This window comes from Mytilus trossulus, chromosome 1, assembly GCF_036588685.1.
Source record: "Mytilus trossulus isolate FHL-02 chromosome 1, PNRI_Mtr1.1.1.hap1, whole genome shotgun sequence".
In the NCBI taxonomy this organism is placed as follows: Eukaryota; Metazoa; Mollusca; class Bivalvia; order Mytilida; family Mytilidae; genus Mytilus; species Mytilus trossulus.
This window is the reverse complement of record NC_086373.1, coordinates 4,316,854-4,334,947: the sequence shown is the minus strand read 5'-3', so window position 1 is coordinate 4,334,947 and position 18,094 is coordinate 4,316,854. Positions and strand designations below refer to the sequence as shown.

The 18,094-nt window shown below is 30.3% G+C and overlaps 1 protein-coding gene across 2 annotated transcripts in view; it reads left to right on the top strand.

Annotated features, from left to right (window-relative positions):
• LOC134712674 (transient receptor potential cation channel subfamily V member 5-like) overlaps positions 1-18,094 on the top strand; it is a 58,617-nt gene that overhangs the window by 15,402 nt on the left and 25,121 nt on the right. For both annotated transcript variants that reach the window (XM_063574435.1, XM_063574445.1), the window contains exons 3-6: positions 18-261; positions 6,282-6,437; positions 14,094-14,248; positions 15,325-15,468. In XM_063574435.1, the coding sequence (XP_063430505.1) occupies positions 18-261; positions 6,282-6,437; positions 14,094-14,248; positions 15,325-15,468 (699 nt within the window). The remainder of the gene's footprint in view (positions 1-17; positions 262-6,281; positions 6,438-14,093; positions 14,249-15,324; positions 15,469-18,094) is intronic.

Below are 18,094 nucleotides of genomic sequence, written 5' to 3'. Positions count from 1 at the left end.
ATTTACTATTTTTATAGGGATCAACTGTTTTTGAAACAAAATCAGATGCTGATCTGCAAGCAGAATATCAGGAAGATGAGTTTAACAAATTATACGATCATGAAGTGTGTTGGGATATGGATAATCGTGGGGGTGTGGGGGAGACTCCATTTCATCTTCTTTATCTTGTGTCAACACCTATACATTTGGAAGTTGCTAAAATTCTCATGAAACACTTTCCAAAAATGGCTTTGGATCGTTATGAAGGAGAAGAATATTATGGTAAGTTTGAGTTTAATAGAAATGGTCAATGATGTGACAAAGGCACAACAAATTGATGAACTTTTCTACTGAAGGACAAAACTCTGGTTAACTCGAAAGTGGTCTTCTAAAGGGTAAAAGGAAATGCCCAGACAAACAGGGTTATCTTATCATTTCTATTTTATTTCAGTTGATCTAGATCTGCAAAGAGAAAATGAAATATACACACTGAGTGCTTTTTTTTAAATTTCATCAAGTACAGAAAAAGTATCAAATAATTATCTGTGTTATGAAACTACTATGAAATCTTTTATTTTGATGTGTAACAATTTTTGTGAATTAAGGAAAAAAAGTCTTTTCTAGGATATTTAATTCCATGGTTTTACAGTAGTTTTCATACAAGTCTATATACTGTGGATTCTTTATGATTTGTTGGATACCAATTTTCGTGGGTAAAGGTGTCATACCACCAATTAAAAGTCCCTATCTGTTCAACCAAATTTTGCAATTTTCACAGCTTTCTAAATATTTTACCTTAAGTTTAACTTCATAGAAACTAGGTATATCCTGAATTGTACAGGTGTCACCTTTCTGCATGCCAATTTTCAATATACATTCTAAATCATATAAGAAAGAAGAGAGCTTCCGAAAGGAGGTACCACTAAAAATAACCCCTGGTTTTCTGAAAATCTTAAATTAGTATACCATGGAGTGTATTAATCCTCAATTTTAAATGCAAACTCCTAGACAGATAAAATTTGGCTCAAAATGGTCTTGATATATTTCTCTTTCAACAAAAGTTTCATTTCTGAAAATTTATTGGTTAGTTTAGGTGAACAATGACATCAAATGCACTATTTTTGGTCCGAGTAGGCCTACTTTCACATACGTTCTAAATTTGAGGGAGTAATTGGTGGTATGACACCTAAAGAGACAAAAAAGTTGATTAGAAATCTTTTGTTTTGCTTTATTCTTAATCCTTAGTCAATTTGAAGTTAAAAACAGCCTTTCTGAGCATAATGCAACTTATATTAAAAATTTCACAGCTCAATTTAAACTGACTGTAATGTATGACTTTGATAGAAAATACTTGAAAATTTCATTTTGGGCTACAGGAACATAAACTTTCAATATCAAGATCAGTTTTTGCTTATTTTTCCTTGTTTGTTCTACTACTTTAAAGACTTTCAACAGTTTTTGCAATGAATTTAGTAAAAAATCCAAGGTATTGAAGTGTCAAGGAATATTGACCCCCCTTTTTTTCATCTGGTGTCAGTAAAGTACTACAAATTGATCAAAAGTGCAGTCATGGTCATTAAACTGTTTTTATTTACATCAGTTAATAAAATTTAAGATATAAAAATTTCATTTGGAATAATAAATGGTATTTTTGTGAGTTTCTGCAGTGTTTACATTAGGCTATGCTATCTTCCAAGTAAATAGTATGACGCAATGATATAAGGGGTAAAAATAAAAAAAATTCATTAAATCTGCATGACAAAATTTTTTTGGGGGTAGTAAATAACCTATGTTTTAATGTTTAACACCACAGATACAACTTTCTGTGCATTTATAACAATTTAGGACATTTTTTTATATTAAAGCATATTGTCAGGGTGAGAAAAGCTCAAAATAGCACAAACTCAAGTTTTAGGCTCTAAATATGCAATATGTGACATTTTGCCCCCAAAAAGATTGAAATGTGCCTAGTTATATTTCATAAGATCAGTTAAGACAAAAAAAAAACAATTGTTTTCTGAATTTGATGTTTCACCGCATTTCGCTTAAAGGTGTCATACCACCAATTAAAAGTCCCTATCTGTTCAACCAAATTTTGCAATTTTCACAGCTTTCTAAATATTTTACCTTAAGTTTAACTTCATAGAAACTAGGTATATCCTGAATTGTACAGGTGTCACCTTTCTGCATGCCAATTTTCAATATACATTCTAAATCATATAAGAAAGAAGAGAGCTTCCAAAAGGAGGTACCACTAAAAATAACCCCTGGTTTTCTGAAAATCTTAAATTAGTATACCATGGAGTGTATTAATCCTCAATTTTAAATGCAAACTCCTAGACAGATAAAATTTGGCTCAAAAAGGTCTTGATATATTTCTCTTTCAACAAAAGTTTCATTTCTGAAAATTTATTGGTTAGTTTAGGTGAACAATGACATCAAATGCACTATTTTTGGTCCGAGTAGGCCTACTTTCACATACGTTCTAAATTTGAGGGAGTAATTGGTGGTATGACACCTAAAGAGACAAAAAAGTTGATTAGAAATCTTTTGTTTTGCTTTATTCTTAATCCTTAGTCAATTTGAAGTTAAAAACAGCCTTTCTGAGCATAATGCAACTTATATTAAAAATTTCACAGCTCAATTTAAACTGACTGTAATGTATGACTTTGATAGAAAATACTTGAAAATTTCATTTTGGGCTACAGGAACATAAACTTTCAATATCAAGATCAGTTTTTGCTTATTTTTCCTTGTTTGTTCTACTACTTTAAAGACTTTCAACAGTTTTTGCAATGAATTTAGTAAAAAATCCAAGGTATTGAAGTGTCAAGGAATATTGACCCCCCTTTTTTTCATCTGGTGTCAGTAAAGTACTACAAGTTGATCAAAAGTGCAGTCATGGTCATTAAACTGTTTTTATTTACATCAGTTAATAAAATTTAAGATATAAAAATTTCATTTGGAATAATAAATGGTATTTTTGTGAGTTTCTGCAGTGTTTACATTAGGCTATGCTATCTTCCAAGTAAATAGTATGACGCAATGATATAAGGGGTAAAAATCAAAAAAATTCATTAAATCTGCATGACAAAATTTTTTTGGGGGTAGTAAATAACCTATGTTTTAATGTTTAACACCACAGATACAACTTTCTGTGCATTTATAACAATTTAGGACATTTTTTTATATTAAAGCATATTGTCAGGGTGAGAAAAGCTCAAAATAGCACAAACTCAAGTTTTAGGCTCTAAATATGCAATATGTGACATTTTGCCCCCAAAAAGATTGAAATGTGCCTAGTTATATTTCATAAGATCAGTTAAGACAAAAAAAAAACAATTGTTTTCTGAATTTGATGTTTCACCGCATTTCGCTTAAAGAGACAAAAAAGTTGATTAGAAATCTTTTGTTTTGCTTTATTCTTAATCCTTAGTCAATTTGAAGTTAAAAACAGCCTTTCTGAGCATAATGCAACTTATATTAAAAATTTCACAGCTCAATTTAAACTGACTGTAATGTATGACTTTGATAGAAAATACTTGAAAATTTCATTTTGGGCTACAGGAACATAAACTTTCAATATCAAGATCAGTTTTTGCTTATTTTTCCTTGTTTGTTCTACTACTTTAAAGACTTTCAACAGTTTTTGCAATGAATTTAGTAAAAAATCCAAGGTATTGAAGTGTCAAGGAATATTGACCCCCCTTTTTTTCATCTGGTGTCAGTAAAGTACTACAAATTGATCAAAAGTGCAGTCATGGTCATTAAACTGTTTTTATTTACATCAGTTAATAAAATTTAAGATATAAAAATTTCATTTGGAATAATAAATGGTATTTTTGTGAGTTTCTGCAGTGTTTACATTAGGCTATGCTATCTTCCAAGTAAATAGTATGACGCAATGATATAAGGGGTAAAAATAAAAAAAATTCATTAAATCTGCATGACAAAATTTTTTTGGGGGTAGTAAATAACCTATGTTTTAATGTTTAACACCACAGATACAACTTTCTGTGCATTTATAACAATTTAGGACATTTTTTTATATTAAAGCATATTGTCAGGGTGAGAAAAGCTCAAAATAGCACAAACTCAAGTTTTAGGCTCTAAATATGCAATATGTGACATTTTGCCCCCAAAAAGATTGAAATGTGCCTAGTTATATTTCATAAGATCAGTTAAGACAAAAAAAAAACAATTGTTTTCTGAATTTGATGTTTCACCGCATTTCGCTTAAAGGTGTCATACCACCAATTAAAAGTCCCTATCTGTTCAACCAAATTTTGCAATTTTCACAGCTTTCTAAATATTTTACCTTAAGTTTAACTTCATAGAAACTAGGTATATCCTGAATTGTACAGGTGTCACCTTTCTGCATGCCAATTTTCAATATACATTCTAAATCATATAAGAAAGAAGAGAGCTTCCGAAAGGAGGTACCACTAAAAATAACCCCTGGTTTTCTGAAAATCTTAAATTAGTATACCATGGAGTGTATTAATCCTCAATTTTAAATGCAAACTCCTAGACAGATAAAATTTGGCTCAAAATGGTCTTGATATATTTCTCTTTCAACAAAAGTTTCATTTCTGAAAATTTATTGGTTAGTTTAGGTGAACAATGACATCAAATGCACTATTTTTTGTCCGAGTAGGCCTACTTTCACATACGTTCTAAATTTGAGGGAGTAATTGGTGGTATGACACCTAAAGGTGAACTACGAAATTAAAAGTTCAAAGAATGACAAATTTCCTATAGGCTTGTATGCAAACTTCAGCAAAACTATGAAATTAAATATCTACGAATATGTAATTTTTCCTTAATCCACAAAAATTGGTACCCACGAAAATAAGTGAATTCACAGTATTCCTTTTGTTGAACATTTAGATTTGTGGTTTATCTGTACCCACAAAATTCATGCAAATTGGTAACCCACGAACTGTGATGAATGATTCATAGTAGAAAATAAGAGACAAATATGACTATAGATGAACAGGAATACCTCAATTTGGCAAAATGTTGAATTTGTTGATGGATCAAATCTTGATATTGAAAGCTTTTCATTAAACATGTACCAGAAGTGTACAATGAATAAATTTCAAACTTTTAGACAGTTTCAAGAGTTATTGAGGAGGGCTGTATTCTTGTATGAAACCAAAATGTGTTTTTCATTTGAAATCAATTTCAGTTTCCTTGGATATTATCTGATGACTCGGGAATGATTAAATCACTAAATCATATTCAAAACAGTGTTTAGCAAAAATCGTTGTATTGAAATCGATAAACGAGGTATAAACTAACATCCCATATTTAATTAAGGTAAACATTTGTGTAGCTTTTACCAATTAAATTCACATCAGAAATGTCTTTTTAACACCATGTTTGGTAAATTAATAGAAGGGTGTAATCAGGGGCAAAGAAAGTATTAGTTATCATCCTGATTTAATAATCACATTTATGGCCTCCATTGTAAAATTCAATGATGTTTTTAAAGCCAAAAGCAATAAAGTTCGTGATACAGCATATTTTGTATGGACTGTTACCTTCAATACTTCATGTGTAAAATGTTTTATGCCCTATTGTATAAATAATATAAAGTAAAAGGTAAATTCTTAGTTACATGTAAGCACAATAGCAACCCAGCAATTAATGGCTTACAGATTCTGTCTGTTTTTTGTTAAAACATTAACGGTATATTCAGAAATAGAGATGACTGTGATTTTCAAATAGTTAATTTTCCTTTACTTTCTTAACTGCATTTAGTCATGTCAGTGTAATGTATATTATTGTATCCCAAACTAGTACGAAACATTAAACATGGCTCAAAATGTAAAAATTAATATTGACAGGTAGAAATAAAAAGATGTGGTATAAGTGCCAATGAGACATCTCTCCAGCCAAGTCAAAAGTTATAAAAGTAAACCATTATTAGTCAAAGTACGGCCCTCAACACAGAGCCTTGGTCACACCAAACACTAAGCTATAAAGGCCGGGAAAATGACTAGTGTAAAACCATATAAACAGAAAAACCAATGGTCTAATGGAGAAACAGTTATGAGCCACATCAACAAATAACAACCACTGAACATATATATTAGGTTCTTGTGATACCTTTAAGTAAAAGCTTTAATCATAGCATTCAATCACATTGAATCAGTAAAACAGGTGAGACATTCCAGAAAGTACACTCTTGTTCCTATGTATTGACACAATTCAGCTACAATTTATTTCATAATAAACAGAATACTTAATTTTATAGGTGAAAGTGCCTTGCATATAGCTATTATTTTATTTTATAGGTGAAAGTGCCTTGCATATAGCTATTATTTTTGGAAGTGTTGAAGCTGTGAAGGTCCTAATTGAAAATGGTGCTAATATCAATGAAAGGGCCAGCGGTCGTTTCTTTCTTCCTGAGGATCAGAAAAAGGGAAGAACGAAAGATACAGATTACGAAGGTTTGTATCTGACAATTTCAATATGCTGTATTATAAAAAAGAAGATGTGGTATGATTGCCAATGAGACAGCTATCCACAAAAGACCAAAATGACACAAACATTAACAACTATAGGTCACCATACGGCCTTCAACAATGAACAAAGACCATACCGCATAGTCAGCTATAAAAGGCCCCGATAAGATAATGTAAAACAATTCAAACGAGAAAAAAAAAATTTCCTTAAAAGATTACCATACATAGTAACATAAGGATATTTTTGAGCAATGCCGATTTCATGTTAAATCATGTTTTCTCACATTCATTTAGCTCGTTAAGGGATGTAAAATAATTTAAATTTTTGTGTAAACAATTTAATAAATGTAATTGTAGCCATTTTTAGCTAAAGTATATAAACAATGGGTCAATGTCAGATGAGCATTGATTATTTTCTATTGGCACAAAGCTGTTGAAGAGCTTGGTAAACTTTACCCTTCCCATGTTTCTAAGCTTCATTAAAAAAAAGATGATATTATTCTTATATTGACCTTTTATAATTTATTAAATTGTCTACCCAATACTCTTTTAATGCAGAAACCAACTGGTACATTGTACTAAGTTGTGAAATGCTTTGGTAAATCTCAATCTGTTCTGTACGAGGGACTTCATTAGGATGTTGAAGTTATCAGTAAATAATTGGCTTTAAATTTACATAGTCCTATCTCATCATTTTACTGGACAGAAAACTTACTTTTAAAGCCTTGTTTATAAACAAAAAATATTAAGGAAATTCAGATTCAGATTCATGGAACCAAAACCAATGTTCTAGATGTTGTGTATATTTTGATGTGATCCAATTAAGTTGAAATCTTCACTAGATCTAGAACATTGTTTTTGCTATTATGACATTTCAGAAAATATATAAAACTCTCAAATTTAATGTGTTTTTGTGGATTGATTTATCATAAAAACTAGAGGCAATTTGATGAAATAAAAGATATGTTAGTAGATACATAGTGTTTTTGCACTTGAAAACTGATTGCAAGGTCTTGAAGGCCAATGTAATCATTTTGATCATAAGATATGACAGAAGTGTAAGCACTTATGAACCACATATTATTGAACTAAAAGGGAGGCAAAAGATACTAGCTATATAAATATAGAAGATACTTTATTTCCATAAAATGGAGTCACAAGGAGCATAATATATATAACGAGGGAAGAACAAAAAATTTGCGAAAGCTAATTTACAGATCTAACATTGTTGGGCTGATGTTTAGACGAGTTGTATATATAATATAAAGTGGGACTTTCAAACTAATGAGTCAAAATTATCTGACATTGCCATGGCTAAAAAAGAAAGAGACGAACAACAGTACATTAAACACAACATAGAAAACTAAAGAATGACAAGCACAAACCCCAGCAACAACTGAAGGTGATCTCAGGTGCTCCGGAAGAGTAAGCAGATCCTGCTCCACATGTGGTACCCTTCATGTTATTACAAACCCTGTAATAAGTCTTATTCAGTAGATCACATTGGGGTAAAGGGTATTGGATCATAGTGACATAGTAATATTCTCAATAAATTCTATGTTTATTTTGTATTATGATCTTTTGAGCAGTAAATAACACTTTCCATACAATGTATTTTGGTTAGATAGTGTTGTGCGCGGCACAGTACATACTATTGAAAATATACTATTTTCTTTGTAATAGAAAGTGTTGTGTGCTGCACAGAACATTTCAGTACAGAATAATCATGGAATTTATAAAAAAATTCAATAACAAAAAATTAAGCAAATTCCATAATTAAAAATAATTTCAAGTTTAAATAATAAATTGTTTTGATACACAATCATCTGTACATATGTAGATGAGTATGAGTGACCATTTGAAATACCTTACTGTAATTTACGGTATCTTAAACGTATGCTTTTCAGTTGTAACAAGCTTTATAAGTAGAATTCAATCCGCAATCATTCAATATATTAGTTTAATGACAATGATCATATGTGATATTTTATACTTATTAATAATTGATTGCTAACTCTTATTAATTACCTTATAAATAGTAAATAGTTTAATATGAATAAGAACATTTATTTATTGTACATCAAAGAAACAAACTACTTTACATGATTAATTGCTTGAGACTTTTCGTTCTTGTTCTTCTATCGAATCACTAGCCAGGTGTCAACACTGAGGTTGTGAGTTTGAACCCCACTTATAGGGTGCACTCTATTCCAATCTTAATTGGGAACCCTGCTTGTATGGGTGCACTTTTCCAATCTTAATTGTCAGTTTTCCATCAAAGGTCGATGGCTCTCGTTGGGCACTCTAGCTTCCTTCAGCAATAAAAACTGGCTTCAGAATTAGCACAAACGTGGTGCTTCAAAGTGGCTTTAAACACCAACAATCAATCAATCATCCTTACATAATAGACTTAATCCAGATACATATAGTTTTCTTTATCTTTGGAGGACCAAAAGGTCAAAATGTTTTAAATGTTTAGTTCTTCCTTTTATTATTATCAAAATCATCAGACTTCTTACAGGAGTTATGGCACTTTAATGACAATTTTTGGGATCATATTTAAAGGTTTTGCTGATTAACAATGATAGTACAATAGTATGTTAGATTAACCTAATATTTTCTGAACAGAATGACCTTATTTTCTGTGAGCTGCTTAACAGTGATAAGTGGTTTGTTAGACACCAAGTCCAGTGTTTGATAATTTTGTTTTTGTTTTTCCATTTAGCAGTTTCTAAACATAAGAGTGTATTAGGCTTTGCAAGTTAGAAAGTACAATACTATTATGTTTATTTTGTTTTCTTTAACTTAAACATTAAAACATATGGATCAAGAATTACTGGATAGAATCTTTGGATTATAATGTCTGGGTTTGAAATCGACTTCAATTTCTCATTAAAAAGGTCATATGTACCAATAATAGAAATCACTTTGTTGGATTTAAACACCTTGATTTCAATATGAAAAAGATCCATTTCATGGATTAAATATTTTACATTGGATAATAATTACGTTCAGTTATGAAATTTGTCTTTTAATTGAGCAATGAGATTTAATTCTGAAGAGAAATCAACAATAATTTTCTTCTATACAAATACAGAAAAGCCTTCAAATGCAATCTATGTGACTATTCTTAGCTTCGATTGACGTAAAGATTGTCCTGTTAACATTCACAACATTACAGTGATTTGATTAAGTTTAAATTTCCTCACTTTTCAATACCAATCAATGCAGACATTATCAGAGGCATTAACCATGGAGCTCATTTTTCTTCCACAACTCATAAATGAAAGGCTTTTTTTTACTATTTAATGCAAATTTTGGCAATCTAAATTAATCTGAACAAATCATATGAATGACGTCTTTGAAATGTGAATTTTACTTTTTTTTTTAAAGACCATTAAGTTGGTAATTTTGGTCAATTTAAGTCAAAATGTCTTGACTGAATGGAAATACATTGTAATTGGTTTTGGAAAAATACAAAACTGGTGACTTTCTTATAAGGCTTAAAAATATTGAGTTCATTATATTGTGTTAGGTTTCAGTTTATAAATATTCATAAATGCAGATAAATTTTGAGTTTTTAATTAGTTAACTTTATTTTCATGACCAACCAAAAGCCATTATGTTTTTCTGTCTGTGCATCAGTTTTTTGTTTGTCTGTCCTTTGGTCCCTCCATCCTGCTTCAGGTATAGGGTTTTTGGTCAAGGTAGTTTTTGGTGTAGTTGATGTCTTATCTACTTGGAACTTAGTACATAGTAAAAACACAAAAATACCGAACTCCGAGGAAAATTCAAAAAGGAAAATCAAAAATCAAAAGGCAAAATCAAAAGTCCAAACACATCAAACGAATGGGTAACAACTGTCATATTCCTGACTTGGTACAGGCATTTTCTAATGTAGAAAATGGTGGATTGAACCTGGTACATATGTTCTTTATGCTATGATCTTTCTAATGTTATTGTCAAATTAGAGTTTTGACCCAAATTTTATGGTTCACTGAACATAGAAAATGATATTGCGAGTGGGGATCCATATACTATGGACACATTCCTGTTTTGTTTTGTTTTCTTAAATAACTGACCAAGATTGGTTAAGATTGAATACTTCTCTATCTTATGAACATGTTATATATGATCTGTGTCATCAATCACATCAGTTGTTCTTTCCCTCTGTTATTGTTTTTGTCCAGCCTTCAACTTAAGTTGAAAAAGCGAGACATAGTGATCCTACATTCCTTTGGCAGCGGCCACAATTTTTCTCTCTGTGGTTAAAGTTTTTGAAATTTTAATAACTTCCTTAAACTTCCCTGGATTTCTACCAAACTTGGACAGAAGCTTGTTAATTATCATAAGATAGTATCCAAAAGTAAATTTTGTAAAAATAAAATTTCCATTTTTTTCTGTATTTTACTTATAAATGGACTTTCATTTTCTGCCAAATAACGTCACAAATTTAGTATCAATTGTTAATACAGTGTATCTTTTATAAAAGTTCATACAGAAACCAATACTGAAAATGATATGAGAATTATTTATATCAACGTTTAACAGTTTAACATATTGCGTAATATCCAACATTACCCACGATCTGTCTGGGGGATTGTTTCATTTTAATGGGAGGAATATTGATAGGTGCAATTAATTGATCAGGATTTCTTTGAAAATAGGTTACTTTTTTTACTCTAAAGAATACTAGTGACTTTTGTTGTCAAGTGAATTATCCAATTAGTTTCAGTGGTTCAATATTTAACAGATAATATGATATCGTAACATGGGACTAAGGCACGATATGATGGGACAAAGTTACAACATATGAATCTGACTTATAGCATCAATAGAATAATAAAACAGATTATCAAACTAAAATTCTTGAGGACATAAGAAGAGATAGGTTGTTTAAAATTCATGACACAAAATCCCAACATGCAGTGTACTTTTCAAAACCCAAAGCAAAGAAATAGTTGTTTTTATTGCTATGCCTGAAAGCCAAAGAGATAACAATACAACATTGTAACCTATTTTTATATTTCCAAAGATCATTTTTGTCAAGCCTGCAACTTTTGTCATAAAAGCAGGACATAGCAATCCTACATTCTGTCCTTGGTGGCGGTAGCAGCGTCCACAAATTTTCACTCTTTGGTTAAAGTTTCTTAAATTATTTTTTATTTGAAATTGTAATCTGAAAGTGATTTGACTGTGTTTTGTCTCTCTTTGTAATCTTACATTATTATATTAATAACAGCTCTCCCAGTGTTCTCCCCATGGCCATGGCCATTAACATCATGGCAATATGATTATATTTGAAATGTTTTAAGATTTTGTAATGGGAGTGATGCTATAATTTCTTGAACAAATGTCTTATTCTGAAATTCCTGTTCAACAGGATTAATGTTTTATGAGATCACTATCTCTTATGTTTTCTCTCAATTGATATAATGAATAATGAGTTATCACTTAATTTCTCAGAGGTTTTTTTTACTCCTTTTATTCAAAACTACATGCATAGGACAAAATAGTAAAAGAACAACATCATTGTTATAAGGATTCCTCACATTAAGCAACAAAATCTTTTTAGCTTTTCTAAAGAAAGCGTGTCGTCAAGGATAAAAGTAATTGTCTACATGTAGTCAAAAGGGGGCAACTGAGGCCACCTTGCAAGTTTCTCTCTGTGATAAAACCATATTGTGGCCTTGGGCTGTAACCTGCTCTTTGGCCAATTTGTTGTCCCCATTTTCATTCTCAATTTTATTAACTTCATTTAAAATTTAAGATATTTTATTTTGAGAATAATATATTATTTCCAAAATCTATTCTTGTTGACTACCATCTTGATTGAATAACCCTATACCATTGTTTACTAAACATCTCCAGTATATTTTGTAGCTACATACATAATAAAATCAAATTATGATTTGTATCTTTAGAAATTTGAAAATGCATTGTCACAGTCAAGAGATAATTATATCTTAACACGAACAAAGCTTTCTTTAAAGTTTGTGATAATTGATTTGTATTCAAGAAGAAATTTTGTTTGATGTTTTGGAAGTTTATGTAAAGCACATTTATATATAAGTATCACTGAATAACGTTAAACCTTTTTTGCACTTATGTCATCAAAATTTAATGTGTTCTACTCCTATTAGAGAAGGCTTTAATAAAAGGTTTTAAAAGGTTATTCAACACATTCCTTCCTATGGCATTGCATATAATAATGGAATGAAAAGTTTTATGATTTTATATAAACATTTTTTTGTTGAAAGATCAAAATCTTTTCACAGAGTTTTGAACACTTGGTTTAGGGATAAAGATGGGCCTTTTTACTTCTCACTTCACCCATGTATATTTTTGTTCACAGAAAAGGAAGGATGTGACATGGCAGTATTTAAAAATGTTTTTCAAGCTGATATGCGCCTTTTCAGCTAATTATTTGGTCTGAAATGAAAAATAAGTACCAACTGTTCTTCAGGCTGTGGTCCGGTTTTGAAGTATAGGTTACTTGGTATTTAAAATTCATGTGTACTTGTATAATCTACTTTGTGGTTTTAATAGCATTAAATACAGCAGAAACTGTCAAAAACAAACTCTTTCAGCTTAAGTTGTGTTTGTATAAGATGGAAGTATAAAGTTAAATTTGTTTAAATCATTTAAAATAGGAATGAAAGAATATGTAGGGTATTCCTGAATGACTCCAGAACTCAATACATCTCCATTTTCATTTTTATGCCCTCATGTAAGAGCTCATAGTAAAAGTGTTGTTTATTTGTTTGTTCTTTCGTCTTTCCTGCTTCAGGTTAAAGTTTTACTATGCCTATGGTCTTTCTGATTTCAGTGCTAAACTAGTTTTTGGTTTGATGATAATATCTAGACCATGTGTGGTATGAATTGTTTGATAAGGACAAGTTTCAGTATGTTATACCAGACTAATTTGTTTTTTATAAGAATTATACCTTATGATATGTAATATTCAGCTTTATTCATTGATTGTTATTTTTGAGAATTATTCATAAATGGTTTATTATAACAACAAAATAAACATCATGCTTAATCTTGTGATAAAATTAAGGTTAAATAGTAGTTCATTATGTATTAAATGAAAAATAAGCATAAAAATTAGGAAACATGACAAGATAATTATATTAATTATTTAAACTTTGCCCCATGAGACTGGGAACAGACATGAATATGAGAGTAATAAAAACATATATATCTTTTTTCAAGAATGGTTCACATTTAAAAATCAGTTTTAAATTTTAGATAATATTTTGGTTATATCAAATTTGAGTTCAAATATGGTAAGAATCTAGTAAAAATTAGACCTGGAGAATCTTATCTTTGTTCATGTTCATGCATAGCTGACATAAACACATTTTTCTTGCAACCCAAAACATTAAACATCATAATTATGAAAGTTGACACATGGAAACTACTATTTGCATGTCAGTATTCAGGTAAGCAAATAATATTGGTTCACCATTTCTTTAGTTTGATTTTAACTTAATACATGTAAATGTAATCCAATACTGGAAATAGATATTTGAAGATGTGGTATGAGACAGTCACAAGCAGCTTTATGATAATATAATATATCATTTTTTTAAAGACGATTTCACTATAAAGCAAATTTTAATTTTGTATTTGCAGGTTATGCTTACTATGGAGAATACCCTTTGTCTTTTGCTACATGTATTGGAAATCAAGAAATCTATGACTACCTCATTAATAATGGAGCTGATCCTAATCTTCAAGACTCTTTTGGAAACACGTGCCTTCATATGGCTGTGATTCATGATCAAGTTGTAAGTGACTATGATTGTTTAGATATGAGAGGGTAATCAAAATACAAAAGATCATTTTTCCTCAATAAAAAAAAGCGACAACCACATGGCAAAATATAAACAAATGAAAAGACCAACAAGAGTCTACAAAACATTATACATAGAAAACTAGACTTAGCTTCAGGGTATCTTTCCCAAAACCAGGTGTATTTGAGTGCTCTGGAACTTTACTGTCCCGAAATTGTTAATTCATAGATGCTAACCATTACGATTTTTCCGTAATTTTTCTGATTTTGCAATCAAAACTACACTATTACGATCAAAGTCGAATTTCAATTGCCGCCATTCAATTTTGTAAAATGCAGATTTTCATCATAGCTATTCCAGCCCGGTCTGGTATTTAGAAAACTCCATTGTAGTGCTTCCTGTTTCTTATGAGTTATCGTCCTATCGGTAATTAACTAACATTCGAAGGCGAAGAGGCAAACTTTCATTTTATGAAGTAGCTTTCCCCCTTTCTGTACTACTCTTGGACAAGACGAAAATGTTCAAGTCCAGGTCGTCTGAACAATCAATGAATGGAGTATATACAACAGATAACGTGTTTAACAAAACATGTTATTCAAAACATGTTATTCAAAACATGTTATTGGGCATCACTTTGCAACCATTTGTCAGTAATTTTTTTGGTAAATGCACATTTTTGAATGATTACTGAAAAGTTTTCAAAATTACTGAAAATTTTATAGATTGTTCTGATTGTGTCAAAAGGGGGTTGGCATCTATGTTTATTGTTGTGTCAAAAAATATCTTAGCATTTGTAGCACACCATCCAATCTAGAAAGGATAATCTTTAAAGGACAAAAAATAACAAATAATGTATTGTTTAGAAAGTGGAATAGTTGTAATATTGTAATATAGCTGTGGCAATAACCAAATTTAAACTGCTTACTTTGGCTTACATTGGAATTAAAAATTTTGCAATAACTAATATATTTGACTGAAGTAGAAAACCCTATTCATACAGTACAATAAATGTGTACATGTAGAAGTTTCTGTATAATGAGGCATGATTTATGTTTTATTTTTTATTCCAGGAAATGTACAAATACCTTGTTAAACACCACAAAAAACCTGCCAAAACAGACATCAGAAATAAAGCCAATCTTACTCCTTTGACACTTGCCAGTAAATTAGGGCGGCAAAAGATATTCAAAGAAATGCTTGAATTAAATAGTTTGGTGAGTAAACCTGAAAAAAAGTGAAAAGTCAGAGTTTAAAATTAGAGTCTACAATATAAGCAAAACTATCATCTGCTGCTTGTTTGAGCCAAAACCACTCTGCAGGTTGTCTATATACCATTGGAGTAATAACGTTTTCCCCATTAAACACCTTTAGCAAACATCATTAGGTCAACCAGCACTATATAAACTTTAATAGAAGAAAAACCCATAATTCAGGTTACATGTATGAAAATCTGTTGACAGCCGTTATTTTTCATGACAACAAAACTGAAAAACCAGCAGGTACCAAACGTGATCAAAGTCATCTATTTTGTCTCATGGAATATGTTTAAATTTTTTCTTCTTGAATTCACAGAAAAATAGAAGGGTCTTTCTGAAAACACATTAAAAGAACTTGTGTTAAAGCAGTATAAGGACTATTTAAATATTTGGTTCTGTTTTCTATTGTAGTTTTTATGAATCAGATCAATTTTGTAGTCATTGAGCAGGTCAAATCAATACATTGTTTAACTATCCCTAGTGTAATATAGATAAAAAATGAATTGACCCATTTATCAGTCGTGTTTAATTAATGTCGGGCTTACTCTATTGATTCCACTGTGATGGTATGATCATATTAAAAATAAACTTATAATTGTTATTGCCTACACATTGTGTAAACAAATTGTAAATAAAACCAATATCAAGTATCCCTTCTGGATTCTTCATTAAGCCAAAAGTACATAGATGTTTTTTATTCTTTGGTCTATTAAATTGATAATCCGTAAGGTAATTTGAAATTTCAAAATTTCAAAATTTTTTATTTTTGTGTTTTGTTAGTTTTTTTTCTTTCTTTACTTACAATTGATTTTAAGGTTTCACTGTATAGACATATTATATAATTGTTTAACTAGGTATTAAGAGCATACCAGATTTGATTTTTAAAGTTTAAATTAATTACTTCTTTTTCCATTACCATTATTTATTTATACCTGGCACTGATTTTTTTTTAACATACACATTATATATAGCTTAACTGTATATCAAGCTTTGATTATTCTATTTCAATTATAGGTGAAATGCATTTGATGCATTCATGTCTGCGGTTTGAATCTCATCTTTTAAAATACTGTGCATGATTCGGCAGTTTCAGATACTTGTAATATAAAGAGCCGATTTATCATATTTTTATTTGCATATATTATGAAGCTTGAAAAAGTAACATATTCCAGCCGCTCATCACTATCACTCATGCATAGAACCCCCTCCCACAAACAGGCCAGCATAAATGACTTTAATTTACCATGACCAACAACTTTCATTGGTGGTGTTAAGCATCACATATTGTGTGCATGTACTGATGTAAGTTTAAAGATTGATAGATGATCAATTTAGAATTTTGGTAAACTTTGACAATGGTAATACATGTACTTTAAAGCTACCTTTTACAATATATAGGATTAATTAATAAATATCAGGGTCTCTGCACTTATAATAATTAAATCAGATTATCAGGATTCAGGATTACTATATTCATTCATTTAATAATTTCATTGTTTATGTGGTTTCAATAGAAATTATTTTAATAATTGTTTCTTAATCAGATTTCAATTAATCCTTGTTAGCTTTTAAAATTGATTTAGAAATAAACTGTGCAGAAAATCCTGTTATTTTGTAACTAATGTGCTTTTAAAGATGGATTGAAAACTACATGCAACAAACATAATTCAATATCCATAACCAGTGTAAGTCTTAGTACTTAAAAATTAATAAAGATTATGTCAATGTTAGAACGTTGATATCAGTTCTGTGTTATGGCTTTGCTTCTTTGTAAATGACTTTCTAATGAAAATTCAACAGAACTTTATTGATAAATAATGTTTGAACAGGGTTTCATCAGGTTTTTGGTCCATTATTTATAATAGTTTTTAATTTTGTTTCGAAAATGACTAGTTAATTTGAAACAATACCCCAAAATTTGATTAAGACTTATAAAAGTGCAAATAAAAATCCTGAAAGTTGATCATTAAAAAACAACATAATCAATTCCTTGTCCAGCGTTGACCTTTTCAACTTATTAAAGCCAGTATCAAGTGTCACGGTGAAATGAAAATAATTTAATTAGATTTGGCAAAGTAAAATCACACTTGTATTAGTTAATGTCCCAAGAAATATAGAAACACAGGACTGAATTAAATATGTTGTAACAAAAATTAAATTTGTTTACCGTATTGAAATTGATAGATAATGCTTGGAAGCATTTTAGATGTTAGTAAAATGACAGGATATTTAACAAAAATATTAAATAGACCACACCATCCCTTTGAAAAAATAGACATATACAACAACAGTGAACAACACATGATCTAGAAAACCTGACTTAGTAACAATAAGGGTGTGTTTGTTTGAGGATGGGTGGGTGGGTGGAGGGGGGGTGGGGGGGGGGGGGGGAGGGTAAACCAGTTGTTTATGCCCAAAACTCCTCTTAGCCTACCTAGATCATAATTAGTAAGGCACACTAAAAATCTGTAAAATTCATTCAGTTGGCGTCATAGAGTTCCATACATCACGCTTGGCCTGTTGTTCGGGTACATCATGATATCCATATTAATTTTTGTGGAGCCTTCGACTTTTGTCGAAAAAG